The sequence below is a fragment of the Sphaeramia orbicularis genome, chromosome 19, assembly GCF_902148855.1.
Source record: "Sphaeramia orbicularis chromosome 19, fSphaOr1.1, whole genome shotgun sequence".
Lineage (NCBI taxonomy): Eukaryota > Metazoa > Chordata > Actinopteri > Kurtiformes > Apogonidae > Sphaeramia > Sphaeramia orbicularis.
In genome coordinates this window covers 27,116,835-27,136,646 of record NC_043975.1, presented here as the reverse complement: position 1 = coordinate 27,136,646, position 19,812 = coordinate 27,116,835, and the positions used below count along the sequence as shown (strand labels likewise).

Below are 19,812 nucleotides of genomic sequence, written 5' to 3'. Positions count from 1 at the left end.
CCTGTAATTGTCCAAAAGGCACAATTTTCTCTGTACAGTGATAAAGCTGTCTGGCCCTGAAAAGGCTTCTGGCACACAAAATATTCTTGGCTTGATCTATTTTCAAGGTAGTTAATTATAAATGAGTGACACTGAACTTGCTTATTAAGAAATGTATTAACAGTTATTTTAATGCTACATGATCTAAAGCGTTATTCTTTTGTTTATTGTTTGCTAATTAGTCTTGAGGTGTGCGCTGTTGAGGATACCTGTCGTCCACCAGCAGCCGGGCCCTGGGACACGCTGCCGGGGCTGTTGGTGTACTTGTTTTTCTGGAGGTCCATCAGTGCATCTCGCTGCCGCTCTATGTCAGCCTTGTGAATGCTGTTCAGCGCCTCCAGGCTCTTAGCGGCCACAGAATTGTGCCGACGGTCCAGTGAGGATGATGTAAACCCCCCATTGGTGTTATCGGGGAACCGCCGGGCCCCACGGCCGCCACCGGCAGCCAGGGTGTGGTAATCCCGCGGGAACTCGGCATCACCGGCAGAGATCATGGGACCCTTTCTCTTCTCTCGACCTGGAATGAGAGGGGGGTGTCGGGACAGGGAGTTGGATTAACAGAGAGTGGGGGCATAGAAGTAAAAAGAAAGTTAGCAATGAGAATATATATGACAGCCTACTTTTATATATATAACAACAGTCAGTGGTTCAGAAAAAACTGATTCTGCATTGGTGGTTTTACAAGTTTGACAGTTTCCCTCATCAATTACCTACCATTTTCCCAAAACACACTACAAGTGAGTATATTCCTTCCCTTTTTTGACTGCCATCCAGGCAGCCTGTTTCCTCCATTCAAAACTTTACTATTTGCAAAAAATCAAATCAGATCAAATCAAATTTTATTTATATAGCACCAAATCATAACAAAAGTTATCTCATGACACTTTACATTGAAAGCTGGTCAAGGCCAGACTTTGTTGCTAACTATTCCCCTTTTGTGCCGGTGGCCAGTGTAGGCATTGGCTCCAAGAAGCTTGGCTGATTTCTCCTCAACACCTCTCTATAAAAACTAAGTCAACATTATTTGTTATCAGGATTCATTGTGGTTTCATCTGCTTTTTTGGGCCCCTGTAATAAGTGTATTGGTGATTCTTTTTTAAACCATTTCTCCAGTGTGACTTTCAGAGCTTTGGTTTAATAAATAGTTGACATTAAAAAAATTTACACAAAAGATTTCAGAATTTTGTTCTGAAATTGCTTTACTACGTTTACTGTTAGTTATAATACCTTAGCCACATCAGCTAAACGTACCATTAATTCTGTATTGCATTACATTCTATGTTAGCTTGCTGCTGGCTGGTGTGTACAATACATTAAGGCAGTGGTTCCCAAACTTTTTTGGCTCATGACCCCATTTTAACATCACAAATTTCTGGTGACCCCATACATCCAAAACTGAGACACTTTTTTTGCTAAAATTAATTTGTTTTTGATCATGTAATAGTTTGCTATACTATGTTGCAAATAAACGTTAATTTTAGACGACATTTAGGCTACATAATGTATATTATTATGGACAGAGGCAGAAAAGCCAGGTGTAGATTACTGCACAAAGTGAGAATTTCATTTTCCTTGGTCAGGATATGTACAGTCAGTCCAGCTTATATTTACAAGGCTGACAATTAATACTGAACAAAGAATAACTCAAACTATGAATTATGAAAGAGCTGCAGCATCTGAAACCGACCACAATGAACATTTGAAAGATAAACAGTACCACAGTGCTTCAGTTTCAGCTTCACAGTTTGTCATGTCTTTTATGTATTGGGATTTTCTCTCTCAACTCACCATATATTTTGTGTTAGTAATTTTATTTTTTTTATCAATTGCTAGAAATTTCAGGCCACCTCATTTCAATTCCAGGTGACCTCACATGGGGCCTGACCCCAAGGCTGAAAAACACTGCATTAAGGTGACATTACTGTTACCCGACACAACTCTATGTCTTAACTTTATCAGGAGGCAAAACTTATTTAATGGGAGCTAACATAACTTTTCCTAGTTAGCAGTAGGGCTGGTGTTTGCAGCAAGTAAACTTCACAAAGTTTTATCCATCGCCCTTGCATTTTCCATCCCTCCGAATACGGCTCAAAAAACAAGAAAATCCACACTCAACGCTTCGAACAGCAGCCCACAAACCTGTGACTAATGCCATGGTGGCTGGAACTATGTCTACTTCTTTTACACAATCTGCACTTGACGTGGACACTTATATGAGATGGATAATCAGTTACATTGTACAGTATAATCAGCTATTTCAATAATTACATTACAGTCATAAAAGTTGAAAAGACTTTGAAAAGTCTTTGAAAACAGACCGCTAAACAGCTGTATTTTTAACACAAGGTATGAAAAATTCATCCTCTTTTTTGCCAATTATAATTTTTTTCAGCAACGTAACACAGGATGCGATCGTAAATTCTCAGATCTCAGAGCATCCTTGAATGCACCTCTAGAGAGTACAAGAAGGTTTATGCTTGAATTCTCACGACAAGAAAAATTGAGTCAACAACTTCTTCATTTTAATGGATTTCCTCTGTCAGATAGTTTTCAAGTCTCTGCCAGTTTCCTTTCAAAACGAATGAAAACAACTCATGATTTAAATCTTACAGAAGTGCATGATAAAAGGTGCACTGAGGTACTGTGTCTATAGATGAGCAGGATATATCACAGCATATCATATATCAATAGGTCCAACCATACAGCATGTAAGAAACGACTCAAACTGAAAGAATGTTTATGTCAGGGCTCACGATGCTCCAGCATTAACGTCCATGTATTCTGTCCTTAAGCAGGCTCCACAGTGTGAGGTCTAGGAGGAACCATATTCCCCCTCAGTATCTTGTTTTCCTCTTAGCACACGTACACACTCCTATCGCTCTGCACACAAACAGACTTGTACACACAAACAACACAAACACATAAATACACCTCTAGCAATATACCCCTTGCGAAAACAGCTGCAACATCTGTCTATTCCAACAACTGCCACTGTCCTGGGAACCCTGAGGCACAGAAACGTCCCCCGCTATTAAATGACAGCAGAGCCGTCTCACATATGTGTCAAAATCAGTCGAGGTAAAGTGACATGAATGGAAACGATGTCCTCTTGTTAAGGGAATGGTTTAGTGCCCTCTTGTGACCACTGACACATAAAACACAACCAATACAGCCAAATGACTCAAAAAAAGTGATAATATTGATTGATTAATAATTGAGTTTGACATAGAATATTGTCTGTGTAACATAATGTGTGTGGACTCTGTAGTGAATAACACAGGAATATCAATAACCAGACACTACACTGGACACATAAGACACATAAGCTGTGAATGGTTTTTAAAGCAAACTTTAAATAACATGTTCTGTATTGTTTCTGGGGACAGTGCATTGATCTTTATTATGAGTACTCTTATTTTCCTGCAGTGCAACAAAAGAGCACTGAAGCAGGAAATCATCAGCTTGCAGTTAAGAAACAAGTAATGTGGCTGAAAATGAACTTCTAACCACATGAACTACTGAATCATTTCCCCCATATGGAATAATTTACCCATTATTATTGCATCTTTTTTTTGTTCTAAATGTACCAACAACTGCATAACATAAAGAATACATCATTATTACTGCCACTGGTTTTGTGTGCTTTCCACAGACACTGAACGACTGTGAGACTTTGAAGCGTTGCTCCTCTGCGGATTCAGCCTGACAACAGCAATGTTTGTTGCTGTAAATTCTCTCCTACTGATAGAAGAAAGTGTTTGAGTTGGTCACAGATGTAAATCTTCAGATAGGAGCACGGAGGCATACCACTGTGTATCCATGGCTGAAAAAAAGTGTTAAAAAAAACAAGGCATGGAAGAGAAGGAGGGAACATCTTGACAAGGGTTTGTCATTTTAATTTATGTGAAGCCTTGAGCAAACCCCTACAATGTTGGGGGAGGTATCTATGTGGGACAAAGGGATGCTATATTTTACCATGAAAAGCACTGCTGGTCATCTACTGCAATATCTGCAGGAAGTATCTCCACTGTTCTTCTTCTACAGCAATGGTGGCTGCCGTCATCTGTCCTAATTTTTGTACTTGATTTGATCCAAATGAAAACTTCAGACGCTCACAATGAGCCCATTTACATGCACACCAATACTCCGAACATTACCCCGATTTTTGGAGTTATCAGAAGATTTCTCCCCAATACTCCGATGTCTTTATGCATGTATACAGGTTAATCTGATTTCTTTCATTTTTTTTACAACTGCTTGTGTGTAGAAAAATAAAAATCTATATAAACCGAAGTCCTATCACGCCAAGACCAAGGGTAGATGTTTGCCGCAAGAAGGCCATCCATCGTTTCTCCTCATGATGTATAAATGAAGGATAGCAGCAACAAGTAACCTATTTTGCAGTCTTATTAGCTCCCACATTCGGACACTTAACAGTGACACCGTAGGTATTGCCATGGTCAGCAAGACAAGACTGGATGTTTTGAAAGTGACAGGAAGTGTACGTCTTACGTCATAATGCAAGGTATCCTGATATGTATAGCAATTTTGTGTTTTGTGCATATTCAGAATTTAGTCTGTTATGTGTCCTATTGTTGAGTTACTTAAGGGATCTGACATAGGAATTTAGGGTAAGTAGAAGGATGGGGTATGGGGGCGGGAGATTATAAATTAAACTTCATCCCGCTCCTTTTCAAATGTTTGACTTTCTTTTTATATAAATCCTTTTGTTGTTTGGTTTTACTGTTACATTCGAAATAAATAACTAAACAAACAAGCAAACAAACAAACGAAAGTATATACTTGGAAAAAAATCAAATAATGGACTGAAACATGTAAACCAGAGTTTTTCGATTATTGCATGTAAACGCGCCGCATCTGATTACGGCGAATCTCAGATTACTCCCAGTGATTGGATTTTTATGGTAATGTAAACGGGCTCCATGACAACATGTACAACCAGACCACAACTACTGAATAAGCCATTTCTTGATGAATCAACACTTAAAATTAACTTAAGAATGAAACTCTTCTCATAAAAAGACTTGACCTTTTCCCCGAAGCACAGTTCTTGATAAAAATTGCATCTTTTTTGCCATTTCTGTTACTTTAATTTCATTTTGCTCAGTTCTGTTCAGTGCATTTTAATGTATTCCTGTTTATTTAAACCTATTGTAGTACATATAGTCAGGCTTACATACCTAATCACAGCATTACTCATCTGTGAGTAAAACCCGCAACACCATACTTCATTTTTTTCTAAAGTCCAACATGTCACTACTGCTCCGGGTGGTTGTTAATGGGCTGCCACCTCCTCTCGGCTCGCTCCTGGCAACACCTCTGTTATTATGGCTGTTTGACTGCTAGAAGCCCTACTAGCTCAGCTGATGAATTGCTCTTTAATTTTCCTACTTTACTCGCATTGTTGAATCTTTAAGTGCAACGTCGCCATCGGGGAGATGACATATTTCAGCTGCACTCTCATATGTGGACTTTTATACATGAATACTTCAATGAAAACACACGTAGAAGACTGTAAGGAATAATACTACTGACTTAACAGGGGCAACCTTTTACTAATTCATACATTAACCAAGATCTCAGACATGACTAAGGAACACTATTTCATCTGTCTTGAACATTTTAAAGGAAAATTATACCAAAATGTGCTGTTTCTTGCAGCTGTAGCTATCTATATACTGTTTGTTCTCACTCACATACACAGTTACAAAAGGTCCCGTGTTGGCCACTCCACAAGATTCATTATTCTGTGTTCATTATTGTTGAGGGGACACTGAAAACCAAATGAGTGATTGTCACTGTGCCGCTGATACCATATTTCAGGTGCCTGGGAGACTTCCCAAAAGGCTGCTCAAGGCTACGTCCGAACACTTCTCATAACAAGAGGGTGTGTATGTGTGTGTGTCTGAGTGTTGTTGGTGGTGCAACCTTGGCCGGGGGTTCTGACAGAGGCCATTTTTTACTTTTATGGTTTAATCGCACTGAGGCCTAATCATTTGTACTTGTCGGTCTCTCACTCAAACTTACTTCACGTTTAATTTTTTTTCCTAGGATTTGATTTAGTGGCTGTGGTTTAGTTGAGGGTGCATGTAGGAACACAGCGTACATCCTGCTGATGACTATATATACTAGGGCTCCACCAGTTCGTGACCTGGTCAATTATTAGATCAAATATTCTGCTGAGTACCAAATAAAATCAGTGAATTTGAAATCCTTCTCACAACACTGTCATATCATTGGTTGCTCACATATGTCATCCATCAATAATGAAATTAGAAGAAAATGTATATATTACCTATTACGGAGGTTATGTTTTCATCGGGGTCTGTCTGTCTGTCTGTCCGTCTCTTAGCAAGATAACTCAAAAAGTTATCTACGGATTTTGATGAAAATTGCAGGAAATGTTGATACTGGCACAAGGAACAAATTATTAAATTTTGGTGGTGATCGGGGGGAGGGATTTTGTTGTATTTTTGTCTGTCTGTTAGCAAGACAACTCAGAAAGTTATGGAAGGCTTTTGATGAAATTTTCAGGAAATGTTGATACTGGCACAAGGGACAAATGATAAAATTTTGGTGGTGATTGGGGGGTGGGGTGGGGGAGGATTTTCTATATGTTTGTCTGTCTGCAAGATAATTCAAAAAGTTATGGAAGGATTTTGATGGGGGGAGGACTGATCTGCCTTGGCAGAGGTCTGCGCTCACTGATTGCTTTTCTAGTTTACTGTTGTGAAAACTGATAGTAAGCATTTTTGGAATATTAGAGGCAATCAAGCTTTAAGTCATTACCCCACCATATGTTTTAGGTTAGAATTCGATATCAACATTTTCATTTACTGCAAATGTACACTGCCCAGCAAAAAAAAAAAAAAAGTCACACAGAATATTTCCTTATTTGCCTTTAGCTTTGACTAAGAGTCACATTCGACCTGGTATAGTTCATGCCACATAATGCTTATGGAAAGTCATGATTAATGTTTATGATGATTTATGATTCATTTCTGTTCAGAACTGCATTCATTTTTGGCCAAGATCTTGTATTGATGACTTCTCCAGCCCATCTGTCCACAAATATGTCCTAGAAATAAGTCTCCTTTCTATATATTCACGTTCTGTATATTCACATTCAGCTCTCCACATTTGGGCATAACGCTGCTAAACCTAGATCTGATCAACTGAAGAAACCCCAGATCATAACACTGCCCCCACAGTCTTATACTGTAGGCACTAGACATCATGGCTAATCACTTCATCCATCCCTCTAGAACAGGGTCAATCTGAACTCATCAGACCACATGACCTTTTACCATTCAAACACAGCCCAGTCTTTATGCCCTCTATCAAACTGATGGATGTTTTGGCCAGGCTGTGTATATCTATTCTCAGTATCAGTATATACTAGTATATACCTTGCGATACAACTGAATGAATATTATGTTTTCTATTGAAGTCGTGGCATTGAGTGGTAGCATACAATATAAATCTAAGTATGTTGTCAACATGCATCTGCTTCAGGGTATACAGATGTCTGTGCATTTAATAATCATCACCATTGAAATATTCCACCCACAAGTGCAGTAATCTCTCCAAGGAATTATTAGAATAATAATATATCTGTTCACATGCTTGTTTGTCAGCAGGATATCAGAGAAAAGATGCCAAAAGCTCTAAGTGAAGACATGATTATTAAGGAAAAATTACAAAAATAATGTTTCTGTCAATTCCTAAAATAAAGGGACGTCATAAAGATGTAAATATGAAAATGTAAGCTCCTGCTTATGTCCTTACATGAAGTTTGAGATGGAGTCTATGTTCTGCTGGTAGCTGGTCATTTGCTCACATCAGCAACATTTCTATGTCAACAGTATCTGTATAGTACTGTACTAACAGTAGTGTGTGATATCTGCCCATATACTTATACTTATTCTTTATCTGTAATGCTGTGTTTTAATTAGTGTATTATTGGTTACAGCACACATTATCCCCAAGGAAAATTTCCCAAAGGGGGCAATAAAGCATGTCGTATTGTATCACAGTGTTTCCCCTACAATTGTATTAGGGGGGTGCCCCACCCCCCCAACGGCACACAAGAACGCAGACTGGCACAGCCCCTGTCAGTGGCTCACACCCAGGCACAACCCCTCAGACCTCACATCCAGTTCCAAGTAATCAGCTCCCAGTTACATGTATCACTGTCTATCTCTCTCTCCCTCTTTCTCTAACGTCACTCAGTACACACAAGGCATACGGACATACTGATGCAGGCGCCACTGACTAGTGATGTGACGTTCATGAACGAATCGAATCTTTTGAACGGCTCTTTGAAATGAAAGATGGGAACTGAGTCTTTGTAAAGAGCCATTCATTTATTTTTATTTATTTTTTTTAAGGAGGGAGTGTCCGATTGCCTGTCAATTTAGCGTCACTGGGGAGGCATTGGGCAGGAGGAGAATGTTCGAGCAGAAAAAAAAGAGTGCTTATGCATGTCTCATGGCAAGAAGTTAGCAAAAATACAACAGTTTGAAGCGTGAGGTGAGCATACTGGAGGAGGCGGAGCTGGAAGACTGGTCGAGAAAAGTTTGAGAAAGAGTGAGTGACCACCTGTGAGTAATGAGCCAGAGAAAAATGTTATTTCATAAGAAAATGTTTTATTTTCTTCTTCATTTTTAGGCTACAGACTAGTCCATATAATGTACTGTGATGTTTCTTGTCAAATTCCAGCCTTTGCTTAATGTCACCTCTCATGTCATGTATTTAGCCCACACATTTTAACTTACTATTCTTTTTTACAGTAAGATAATATTTACTGCCGCGCCAATTAAACACCTTTAAATTGTAATGTCAATCATCACATGTAGCCTATTTAGTCATTAAAACATTGGTGTTTCAAAATAATGCAAAAACCATAAAAGAGCCAGTCTTTTAGAACATCTCTTTTCAGTGAACGGCTCCTGATTGAACGGCTCCCTTCAAAGAGCCAAAAGTCCCATCACTACCACTGACCTGGCATGCATACTACATTGATAAATAGGAACTTTCACACTCTTTTGCGTGTCCGTCTGCATGCAGATTTTCCCCCTAAAACACACGTCTAAACATGGTTCAGTTCAGATCGTTACTGTCCAAACGTAGCCTCAGACAAGTCACCACCGGATGACTGGTTTTGATCCAGCTTGGCTGACAGAAGCGAAATAATTGCCCTGGCTCTACAAGACTGATCTGGGTAAGTAGTAAGTCAGTTAGAAAATAAATACATTACTTAGACACAAACAGGCACAGTCAGAGAGATAACAGATGGCTTGATGGATAAAATAGAGAACAGAAATGTTTTTGAATAAATAACGAAGAAACATACTGACTGAAAAGCACCTTGTTACTGTAACAGAATGAATAAAATGAACAACCCCCCCCCCCCCCCCCCCCCCCCAAGGATGCAAGACTAGAAACACTGTATTGTGTCTTACTGTTGCCACTGTAGAGGAGCAGGACAGTGGTACAGAGGTACTTTGGACCAAGCATAAAGATTTCCACTAAAGACAGAGATCTGAATACAGAAATCAGTGATGGACCAATGATGAAGAAGAGCATTTGTGAATATTAAACTGAATCCATTATTTGGGTATTTTTTCTATAGATTCATGAAGAGCAAAATATCCATTGATGTCCAAAATCTTTGATATATATTCCATAAATACTCCATAAAACCTTCCATAACCCTTCCCTTTTCCCACCTTTCACTGTGCATGCCTTATCCTCTGGGCCGTCTTTGCTCCATTGCCACTGATTCATCCATTTATTCATGTATTCATTTTTTTTTTATAATCTCAATCATATTCTAAGTTCCAGCCAGTGGCATCTTTCCAGCTGCTGGAACTTCTAACCCTGTCTTTCTCTCCTGCTCCATCATAAAACTCTATTCAACGGAGACCATTAATTAAGGAGGAAGGCACTGTGGCAGGACTGAGTAGAAGAGAAACGGTGCTGCTCCATCCACAAATTATAATATCCAGCTCTCCGGGGCACTCGAAAATTAAAGTAAAACCTAAACAAGATCAGAACGTGAACGCTGAGCGGGCTATATTTGGAACAAGGGCTGCCTTCTCTGAATACAAAATTTCTGCAAACTGTTGCCAGCAGGGAGGTATTGGATACAGAATCACAGAGAACCAATGTGCAGCTGTTACACTTAAAAGAGGCTGTGATTGCCTACATCTAAACTTGCAATCATATTAAAGAGTGACTGTGTCTTTCTGGTAGTCACCATGTACGCTAGGCTCTACATGTTTGATGTTACCACTCAGTGAGCACAAGATTTATGATGGAAATAAGGATTTGCAGCGAGCAAAGGATGTGTAATGTAATACAGTCAAACCGCGGCATCATTTTCTGCATGTAGAACCCGCTACAGCTCTCTCTGACCTCCAATTCAATTTCTACTTCTCAGAGTTCTTCATAATTCATTTTCAGCCAGAAGATTGATTAAAAAGTTATGGGGTGTCTCAAAATACCAGAGTGACTTTCTAAAATATCTCCGGGCAGACACAGCCCCCAGACAGACAACCTCCCGAATTTCCAACACCATGCTGCCTCCACGGTCTTGTTTTGTCTCGCTCAAGAGTTACAGCCACTTGTCAATGCATGGCTCTCAGCTGCAATGTAAACAGGCTTCAAGGACGCTTAACCCTCAACATCTCATCTCCCAGTGACCTTAGGAAACACAAGCTATGTCTGATCCCACTGATAATCACTCTACGAGGGGATGTGAGATATGAAATGCAGTATGAGACCAAGTCTGAATTTTCTAAGCACATGTAAAGAGAGCGTTCTGTGTGCATCCTTCAAATAAATAATACCAGACCCTGGGAAGTTAATGTCCTCTGCTGGGAAACAGAATGTCCAGCTTATCCCTCTGTCCTTGTTTCTCTTCTTCTATCGCAGCCTCACCTCTCCTCCCACGCCTCTGCTCCTCTCCCATTTCTACCCACAATTCACCCTTTGTACCACCACCACCACTGCATCTTCACAATTCACATCATGCATACAGATAGAGCTGCACATATATTCAACTTGCTAATGGTTAATAGCCTACGCCTGGAGCCTACAAACGTCACGTGAATCACCTGGGAGTAAATGAGAAGCCGCAGAGGTGTGAAAGTGTGTTCGCATGTCATGAAAAGAAATTTCTGTCCCTATGGGAATGTATGAGTAACTGAATGAACTGTCATACTGATATACCACGCAAGTGCAAGATTGTTTGTTATTCCTGTTCCTTTTTGCAGTCACGAAATGCGTCAAAGTGAATTATTTATTTGGAAAAAACTGTATGTGGGAATTATGTGCGAAAATGACTGACAAACTGATTTTTTTTTTCTCAGTTTTTGAGCTTCATTTGAATTTTCCACGCACTCTCTATAGAGAAATACACACAATTACAATTCATCAACTGCATGGGATAAAATTATTTCTGACATATTTGTGGACAGTTGGGATGAAATAAGAGCCAGCGTTGCTAAGAGACGTGCTGTCAACCTCTAAGATGTGCCATTAACCGGAGCAAATCTGAACTCTATTGGTTTGTACAGTAAAAGCAGATCTATTGTTGCTTATTTTGTGTTAATTTGTCCCTTAATAAACTTCAACTTTAGATTGTGTTTTGTGTTTTAAAGTTTGCATTTTGCTTGTACAGTCTAGTTAGCCTAGCTTGCTAATATCATAGGTGTATTCACAATTTTAGCATGACAGAGGAATGTTGGACATGCTCCCTCATTCCAATCCTACAATATTTAGGGTTTCATACACGTATAACAAAATTGTACATAATAATGAAGTTCAACACCTGCATTACTACCGAGAACACTAAAGCAGAAACAGAGGCTTTTACCACAACATGTTTAGGTTATATTTAGGTCAGAATTGCAATGCCAGCCTGTATAATTATTTATAGGTTCCGTGTGCGTATGGTGACGGTGTGAGTCTATGCTAAATGAAAATTTGCAACTTTTTTGTATTTTCTGCACTAAGAGTTAGAAAAAAATACTCATTTCCATATAAATTTGAACAGTGACTGTAACTCTCTGTACACCACTAAAGTGGATCTGAAATGAAGCGACATAATGTGATTGAAGTGTGTGCCTTCAGCTTTATTTCAAAGAGTTTAACAAATGTATTGCCTTAACTATTTAGGAATTACAACCACTTGAAACAAAGTCCCTCCATTTTCAGAGGCTTACAAATAATTAGACAAACTAAGACCATTATAAATATGAGGATGGTTTTTAATGGAACCCATGGAAATCACCAAACACTGAGTTTCCTCCTGGAGAAGCTTTGCTGTGCTTTTCATAAAGCTGCCTTCAGTTCCAGCTTGTTTGTGGGTTGATTCTGGCCCCTCACACAGTTCTTTCTCTCTGATAGATTTATACTGTGTTTTCAGTTGAATGACGGCCTCCTTAAATTGCACTGACACCTCTTTGGACCTCATTTTGGAAATTCCAGTGAACAGCTAGCAAATGTAAATTCAACATCTGGAATCTACAGGTGACCTTTTATCTGCTTCATTTGTCATATAATAAACAGGAAACAGGACACATCTGGACATGACACTGTATGTCAGTCAGTTGTCCAGTTACTTCAGAGCCTCTGAAAATGGAGGGACTTTATCAAATGGAGCAGATGACATTCTCACTAAGGCTTCAGAAAGCCACCTTTACCACCTTTAGAAGATGGGAACCTTTGTTGCCTTTATTGATGCAACGATGATATTTGTTGGTGATGCAAAACCTCATGTTGTATGTTGAGATGCTGTCATCCTGCTTCTGACTGGGGATTACACTTACAGCTTTATTCTTGGAGTGGACATTGCTGTGATTGTTATTGTTTTCTTTAATTTCCATCCTATATTGTCTATGGATGTTTGTAAAAATACACATACAGCTGAGAAAAAGGAAAAGAAACTTACTGAACAGTATTTAAATGTATACACTGTATTGTACTGATAAAAAAGAAAATATAATTAAAAAAAAAACTAAAGCCTAATGAAAAAAAAAGGAGAGACTTTGTTTTAAAATGACTGTAATTCCTAAATGGTTAAAGGTTGAACTAAAGCTGAAAGTTCACACTTCAACCACATCCTGTTGCTTCATTTCCAGTCTGCTGTGGTGGTGTACAAATACACCATAGGAAAAAATACAAAATCTGTGTCACTGACCTGACAGTATACTCAAATCACAAATCACAATATTTCCACAGTTATCACAATGTGAATTTTCACCAAATTGTGCAGCCCCTGACTATACTGTTCTGAAGATATACTTAGAAAAAGTTTGGCATTTTTTTCCTAAATGTATTTAGGTCAGAGGTTTCGATCTATTTTCTTCCTTGTGTTTTTGTGCATCATCTGACATGGTTAAGAAATGATGAAACACAGACTGAGGCTTTAATAAAGCCAGGTACATTTATAGCACAAATAATCCCATGTGAGGCATCTGTGTGACATTTATCCACCGTTGATGCAGCTACACGGTCAGTAAACATTGACATTTAGCACTGTATCAACATTAGCCTCACGCATATGACGACACTTTCTTTTGGGTGTCAGCTTTGGAAATCTGTGCCAAGCAGGTCATTTGTTCTACGGAGAACAAACCACTGTGTACATTTTTGAAACATCACTCGAGGTAGATCTCAAATTTGGTGATTCGTCTTCAAAGAGAATAATGAGGAGACAGGGAGAAAAAAAAGAGACATACTTTCATCATGAGGACTGGGGACAGCCAAGATTCCATCCTCTTTCACTTTACCTTCTTCTCTGATCTACTGACCGTCTTGTACTGGATCTATACTACATGCCCAGTAACTTTGAACCCTGCCTGGTAGTGTTTCCCATAAAAAAAACAAAAAAACAGTGCCACACTCGTATCGGCTCATCCTAGTCCAATAATTCAAGGTCTGGGATACACAGTGCATTAATTTACCAACACTCAGAATTTGCAAATCCCAACTGCTATTAAAACAGGATGAGAGTCTGTCTGATTATGATAGATGAAATGAGGGGTGAGTACAGGTATGTGACAGAGGTTATCAAGTAGTCACCTTCAGTCGCATGGCTATGATTGAATTCAGTCCCTGAAGCCTAGAGAGGAAGCACTAATGCCTCTTTTTCCAAGTTATACTAGTAAATTGCGGTACCTACAACAACACTCAGGCTTACCTTTCCTCACTTCACAGCCAATGACAACACAAAACCTGGTCTAAGGCCAGATGTCAATTCCAATTTAGAGAGGAAGTCCTGGTAATTAGGAAGTGATATTTTTGGCTTGTCTGAGCCCAGGACATGTCCTGAAGGTGAGTAATTGGTATCATTGAGTGAACAGTGGGACAGGATGAGTCAGGGATCGAGATCTATTAGTGGCCACTAATCAGTGTCTCACACTGGGCTCTGGGAGTCTGCCAGCCACTGTCTCTGCTTTGTGCTGTGTCAGAAAGCAGAGAAAACAGTAACACCTACTATAGTACTGGCTGTAACGCACAGTAAATACTTGTTTTTCCAGCCAAAGGGCAGTTCATAACAAATTATTGCCCTTTTGTGGTCCAAGAAATTTGGAGGAGAGCTTAAACTTTATACTGCAGGTAAATAAAAAGTGAGGAATGCAAATGGTCACACCTTGCCTTTTCACTATATTTACCAACATATCTGTCAACCCTGAAATAGTAGAAATCCCATATTTAAAGGAAACTCTTTAGTATTAATATATGCAACAGAAAACATTTTATCCGCAACTGGGGCAAGTCTGAGTCTTTGAAATCTGACGAGCATGATTCATTTATAAAATAAATACTGGAACAGAAGATTAGCATCCTTGTGTATAAACATCAATCAATGAGCCAAAATCCAGCTGCAATAAAAAAACTAATTATATAGAAAAGTTGGCTTCAGTATGCGGGTAGAGTTCATGAGGATCTTTTCAGAAACAGCAAACAAGGTAAACCTGAAACTTGTATTTTTTCTGCTGGAGGCATACATACTGAATTTATTTATTTAACTCAGGGAGAGGGCTGAGCGACTAGAAACTTCACTATTTAATTACATTTATAAGGCAGACTAAACCAGTCCAATTTACATTCTGTCTGAAGTCTTTCTTCAACATGCTTTAGATATACTGTAGCTCCTGACATTAGGTTTGGTAAGAAAAAAAGAGCCATTTAACTGAGTCAAAGAGCTCTATTTCTTGTTTAAAAAGATAAAAATACAGAATTTGGCTATTTTGTCAAAAGATCTTTTACCTGCACATGGTGTGTTTGCGTAAGTGGCACATTAACCAATCATGACCTGGCAGCATGTTACTTCAGTGGTCGTAAGTCAACTGGTATGGGGAAAAATAGAGTTGGCCAGGCAATTAACAAGACTGATGTGCTCTGAGGAAAAGTGAAGCTAGAAGGAAATCCACTCAGCTGAGAAAGCAGTTTCAAAGGAGCATATGTCTGTGGATGTGTATTTGTGTGGTAATATGTGTACGGCTGATTCCCTGCCTGTCCATATGCATGTGTATTTCACAAATTCAAAGCTTACAGTTGCCTTGCTGATAAAGAAATCCCACAGTTACAAGTGCCAATTGCTTACATAAATAATGCACAAATCCAAAAATAACTGTGAGCTCTGACACCCAGAAATGCATTTCAATACTTGCTAGGATTTTTTTTTTTTTAAATCTGGCATTTTTGCATATTTTGTTTTGCTTTCACCTTGCGAGTAACAAAAGAGAGTGACTTGAAACAGGGCAGTTTGACCGAGAAGGATATGACTTCAGCACATCAATATAAAAAGCAGGCTCTGTTTAATATGTCAATAGAGAAGTCTAAATGCTCAACTCTTATCACTTTACCATCTCTCAGCCCATAGAGTGATTCAGTTCAGTGCTTTTTAGCTCCTTCCAGCATCACTAATAGATCCAGACTCAGACAGACTGCAGTCTACCTCCGTCTCCGCTTGTTATCCCTGATCTCTCCCTTACTGCTCATGTCCCTGGTCTCCTCTTAGCCCTTGGCATGTGAGGCTGACAGCTCAGTGGGCTCAGAGCCAGAGCTGATACTACTGTCTGCTAGGGTCAGTCTCCCTTGTGGGGAGGGGCAAACACACAATCACAGTACAGTTAACAGCAGGCCGTGCCCTGGTGGCTCTGCAGGTCATGTTCTTACAGCACAGTGGGCGTCATGTCTTTGTTTTTGTCTTTGCCACTAATCGGCCCTTCTTGCCCCAAGTGATATAGTATATTAATCATAACAGAGCTGGAGTCTGGGTTTGCAGGAAATATAACTTTGTGTACGTAACAATTTTGCTTAATGTAAAAGACTTAAACCAATTACAAGGAATGAATGGTTTCTTAGCAACTGTAAGGATATTTTCCATTCTGGGATATCAAAAAAACTCATTCCCAATCATAGAAAAGATGAGCGTCAATTATGATTCTTAGATTAGCCAATTCCTACAGAAGCTATTATCATTATATTTTGCTGCCCCCTTAGGATTAAGTTTCAAAAACGACAATTACACAGCATGTTGTTTAGAAGATTTATGTGCAGTAGCAAAATAGAGCTGCATGACATCGGAAATAACTACAATTGCAATATTTTTTTCACTGCAACACACTTTGCAAACTTTGAACTTTTAATGCTTTATCGGGCAAGTGAATATTTTTAGTAATTTCCGCAAACATTAAATATGGGACCAATCCCGTGCCTCAGTGAGGTCAAGAAGCAAGTTGGTTTTTATTAGGGGTGCACAGCTCATCTGTTATTTTCAAATGACATTTCCAGATAACTCGTGTTTATTAGAGCTTTGCAAGACAACTGTCTTGCCCGCATGTAGGAGCCCAGCCCTTCTATTTCCAACTACCCTTCTCAGTATTAACATCAATATCCACATTAGTAAAACCTCCTCTGTCGTCACCATGTTTGTTATTACCTCCGCCAAGGAGGTTATGTTTTCGCTGGTGTTGGTTTGTCTGTCTGTTTGTCTGCCTGTCTGTGTGTGCAAGATAACTCAAAAAGTTATGGATGGATTTGGATGAAATTTTCAGGAAATGTTGATACTGGCACAAGGAACAAATGATTAAATGTTGGTGGTGATTGGGGGTGGGGGGGTCACGGGGGCAGACAGATACTGATCTGCCTTGGCGGAGATCTGCGCTCTCTGAGTGCTTTTCTAGTTATTGACTTTCTTTATCTCAAAAAACTTTACTCTTCTTCGTGGTATTTGGCCAGTATGGTAATTAAGAGCGGCACCCTCTGGTGAATTGATTGAGAAATGCTCATTCCAACGTACATGACGCATGGAAGTATTAAGGCAATGTTACATGACAACATTAGAAGCAGACTTACCTCTTTACGTACGTAAAGCGAACATAAATTAGCCTTAAGGCTCTCCATCAGCTCCCACCTACATTTCGACACACAGTCGGGCCTCAGCCGGTCTCTGCATCTGAACCATACTGTACCGTGAACCGTGAACCGTGACTCAAGAACCGCAATATGCACTGAACCATGGATAACCTGTATTGTTGCATCCCTAGTTTTTATAACACTATGCAGTGATTCAGAGAGATTTTATAGAAATTTTGAGGCTGTAAATAGTGAATATGAGTGATTTTTGTCAGTTTATGAGGAGAGGAGAGACACTGCTGTCACGCCAACCACCGCGGAGGTAGATGACGATGTTCAATAATACACTTAGGTTGAAATTTTGAATTTCCGAGTATTTCAATGAGTGCCCTATAAATGGTTACAGAGATAACTTGAACAACTCCATCTGAACTGGTCAAGAATGACTGTCATTGGTGGTTCATTGTGAAAGTAGATCCTACCTTGCAACAAACTGTCTATCTAGTGCTTAAATATGAGTCAGTTGTGTAATTTTTAAAAATTTCCATTCTAAGTCTTGTCTACCAATTAAACTTAATACACTACTATTCTATATGCACATCCTGACGACGACACTGAAAGAATAGATTGTGCAACCCTAATGCAAAGACACACCAGAAAAAACACTGCTGATTTTTGGAGTAAAAGAAATCCACTGAAACATGAGGAGTCATTTCTTTCATTTCATCTTGACACAATTTGTAAGACAGGCCTGATTCGTCTGGCAGAGCGCTAGATCAAAGAAATCACAAGAAAAACGTCAGCAATGACTCAGATTAAAACTTCATTCTGAGCTGCTTTTTCTCTTCAGGCCAGCAACAACTTACTTCCAATATAATCCATAAAGCAAGAGAGAGGCCCCGGCAGTCTCAAGATGAAGAAACTGATATCAAACCAGCATCAAAGTGAATGCACAAGCCTCAGACTGTGAGTCAGAAGATGCTCCAGAACGGAAAGAAACAGAGGTATATCTGTTTTTAAAAAAAACCTTAAACCAAGTCAATGGAGTGACTCACATGGGATTTGGTCTACGAACTTGGCACACCTAAAAACAATCATTATCTCTGGTAAAAAAAAAAAAAAAAAAAGCCTGAAAGAGCACTGAAGGTATGCATTAACACCAAGTGCTGTTATAGTCACACACTGCACACTCATTCTATAACAAATACAAATTAATTTCACAAGAATGAGTAATTAGCTGGCATGTCCATTTCCATTTGCAAGTCAAGCAGTTGCCGCCCATCCCCTGAGCTTCGGCACATACAATTAATGATATAACCCAAGAGATGCAAGAGAGCAAAGGAGTGTGTGTTTGTGGGGAGTAGGTGTAGGGGGTGGGGGGTGGGTAAGGGTGCGTTTTAAGAACACATGGGTAAAGTCTTTGAGGCCAGTGTCCCATATACTGTTGAAACTAGTAGCACTCACTTCCCATGTGAAGGTCAACCCAGGTTAGCTGGCTCTCTGCCGCATACTTTCCATGACATGACCTACATGACAAAACACAGCTCAGTTTGGCTTCTCTCATCTCCCATGTCCTCTCTTTTCCCCACCATTCCCTCTAATGTCTACCCTCCATCCTCTGCCTCCACTCTCTCTCTCTCTCTCTCTCTCTCTCTCTCTCTCTCTGCCTGCTATCTTTTTTTGGTTCTCTTGGGGCTATGCAAAGAAGCTGGATAATCTTGGTGCATGCAGCCTGAGAGAGTCTTCTGCAGAAAAATGAGTGGCTGGATCACTACAGCGACAATCCCAAAAAAAAAAAAAAAAATCTGCTGGTGCATTATGTGTCAGTTTGAGCGGAAATGAATGGAGCATACCTGGTTGTGGTCCTCTGTGCAGGCTGGTCTCCCCCTCTGGCCCGGTATTCTACATGGTGTGTTTGTAACTGCTCGTGTGTTTGAGTGCTTGTGTGTGAGGGGAGGAAAAGAAATAGAGGACTGAGTGCTATTGAGGAGACAGGAAGAGTGCACAGTGCAGTGTAGAAGATTGGAGGCAGGGTACTCAGTGTGAGCTAAGACAGTGCCTGTGCATCTCCCTCTCTCTCTCTCTCTCTCACTCCCTCTCCCTCTCTCTCTTTCTCTCTCTCTCTCTCTCGCTCTCTGTGTGTGAGTATAATCCTTTCCACAGTCTACAGGGACGAGCTGCAAATGAACCAGCTCTATCTCTCTCCCTCTCTTTCCCGCTCCCTCCACTTCGCTCTTGTTCTGTATCTCGGCTTTGCACATGAGCCCCGAGCAGAATTACCCTCCCCATGCCTCCACCTTGCAGTAGATAAGCCAAAATGCAGAGAGCAGTCTTGCCCTTAATGACTGCTACAACTCTATCATGCCCCCCCCCTCC

General features: G+C 39.8%; 1 protein-coding gene across 1 annotated transcript in view; it reads right to left on the bottom strand.

Moving 5' to 3' along the window:
* The window catches only part of LOC115410172 (SRC kinase signaling inhibitor 1-like), a 98,253-nt gene that overhangs the window by 61,395 nt on the left and 17,046 nt on the right, over positions 1–19,812 (bottom strand). Inside the window, exon 2 of the mRNA XM_030121655.1 lies at positions 249–556. Within this exon, the coding sequence (XP_029977515.1) occupies positions 249–556 (308 nt within the window). The remainder of the gene's footprint in view (positions 1–248; positions 557–19,812) is intronic.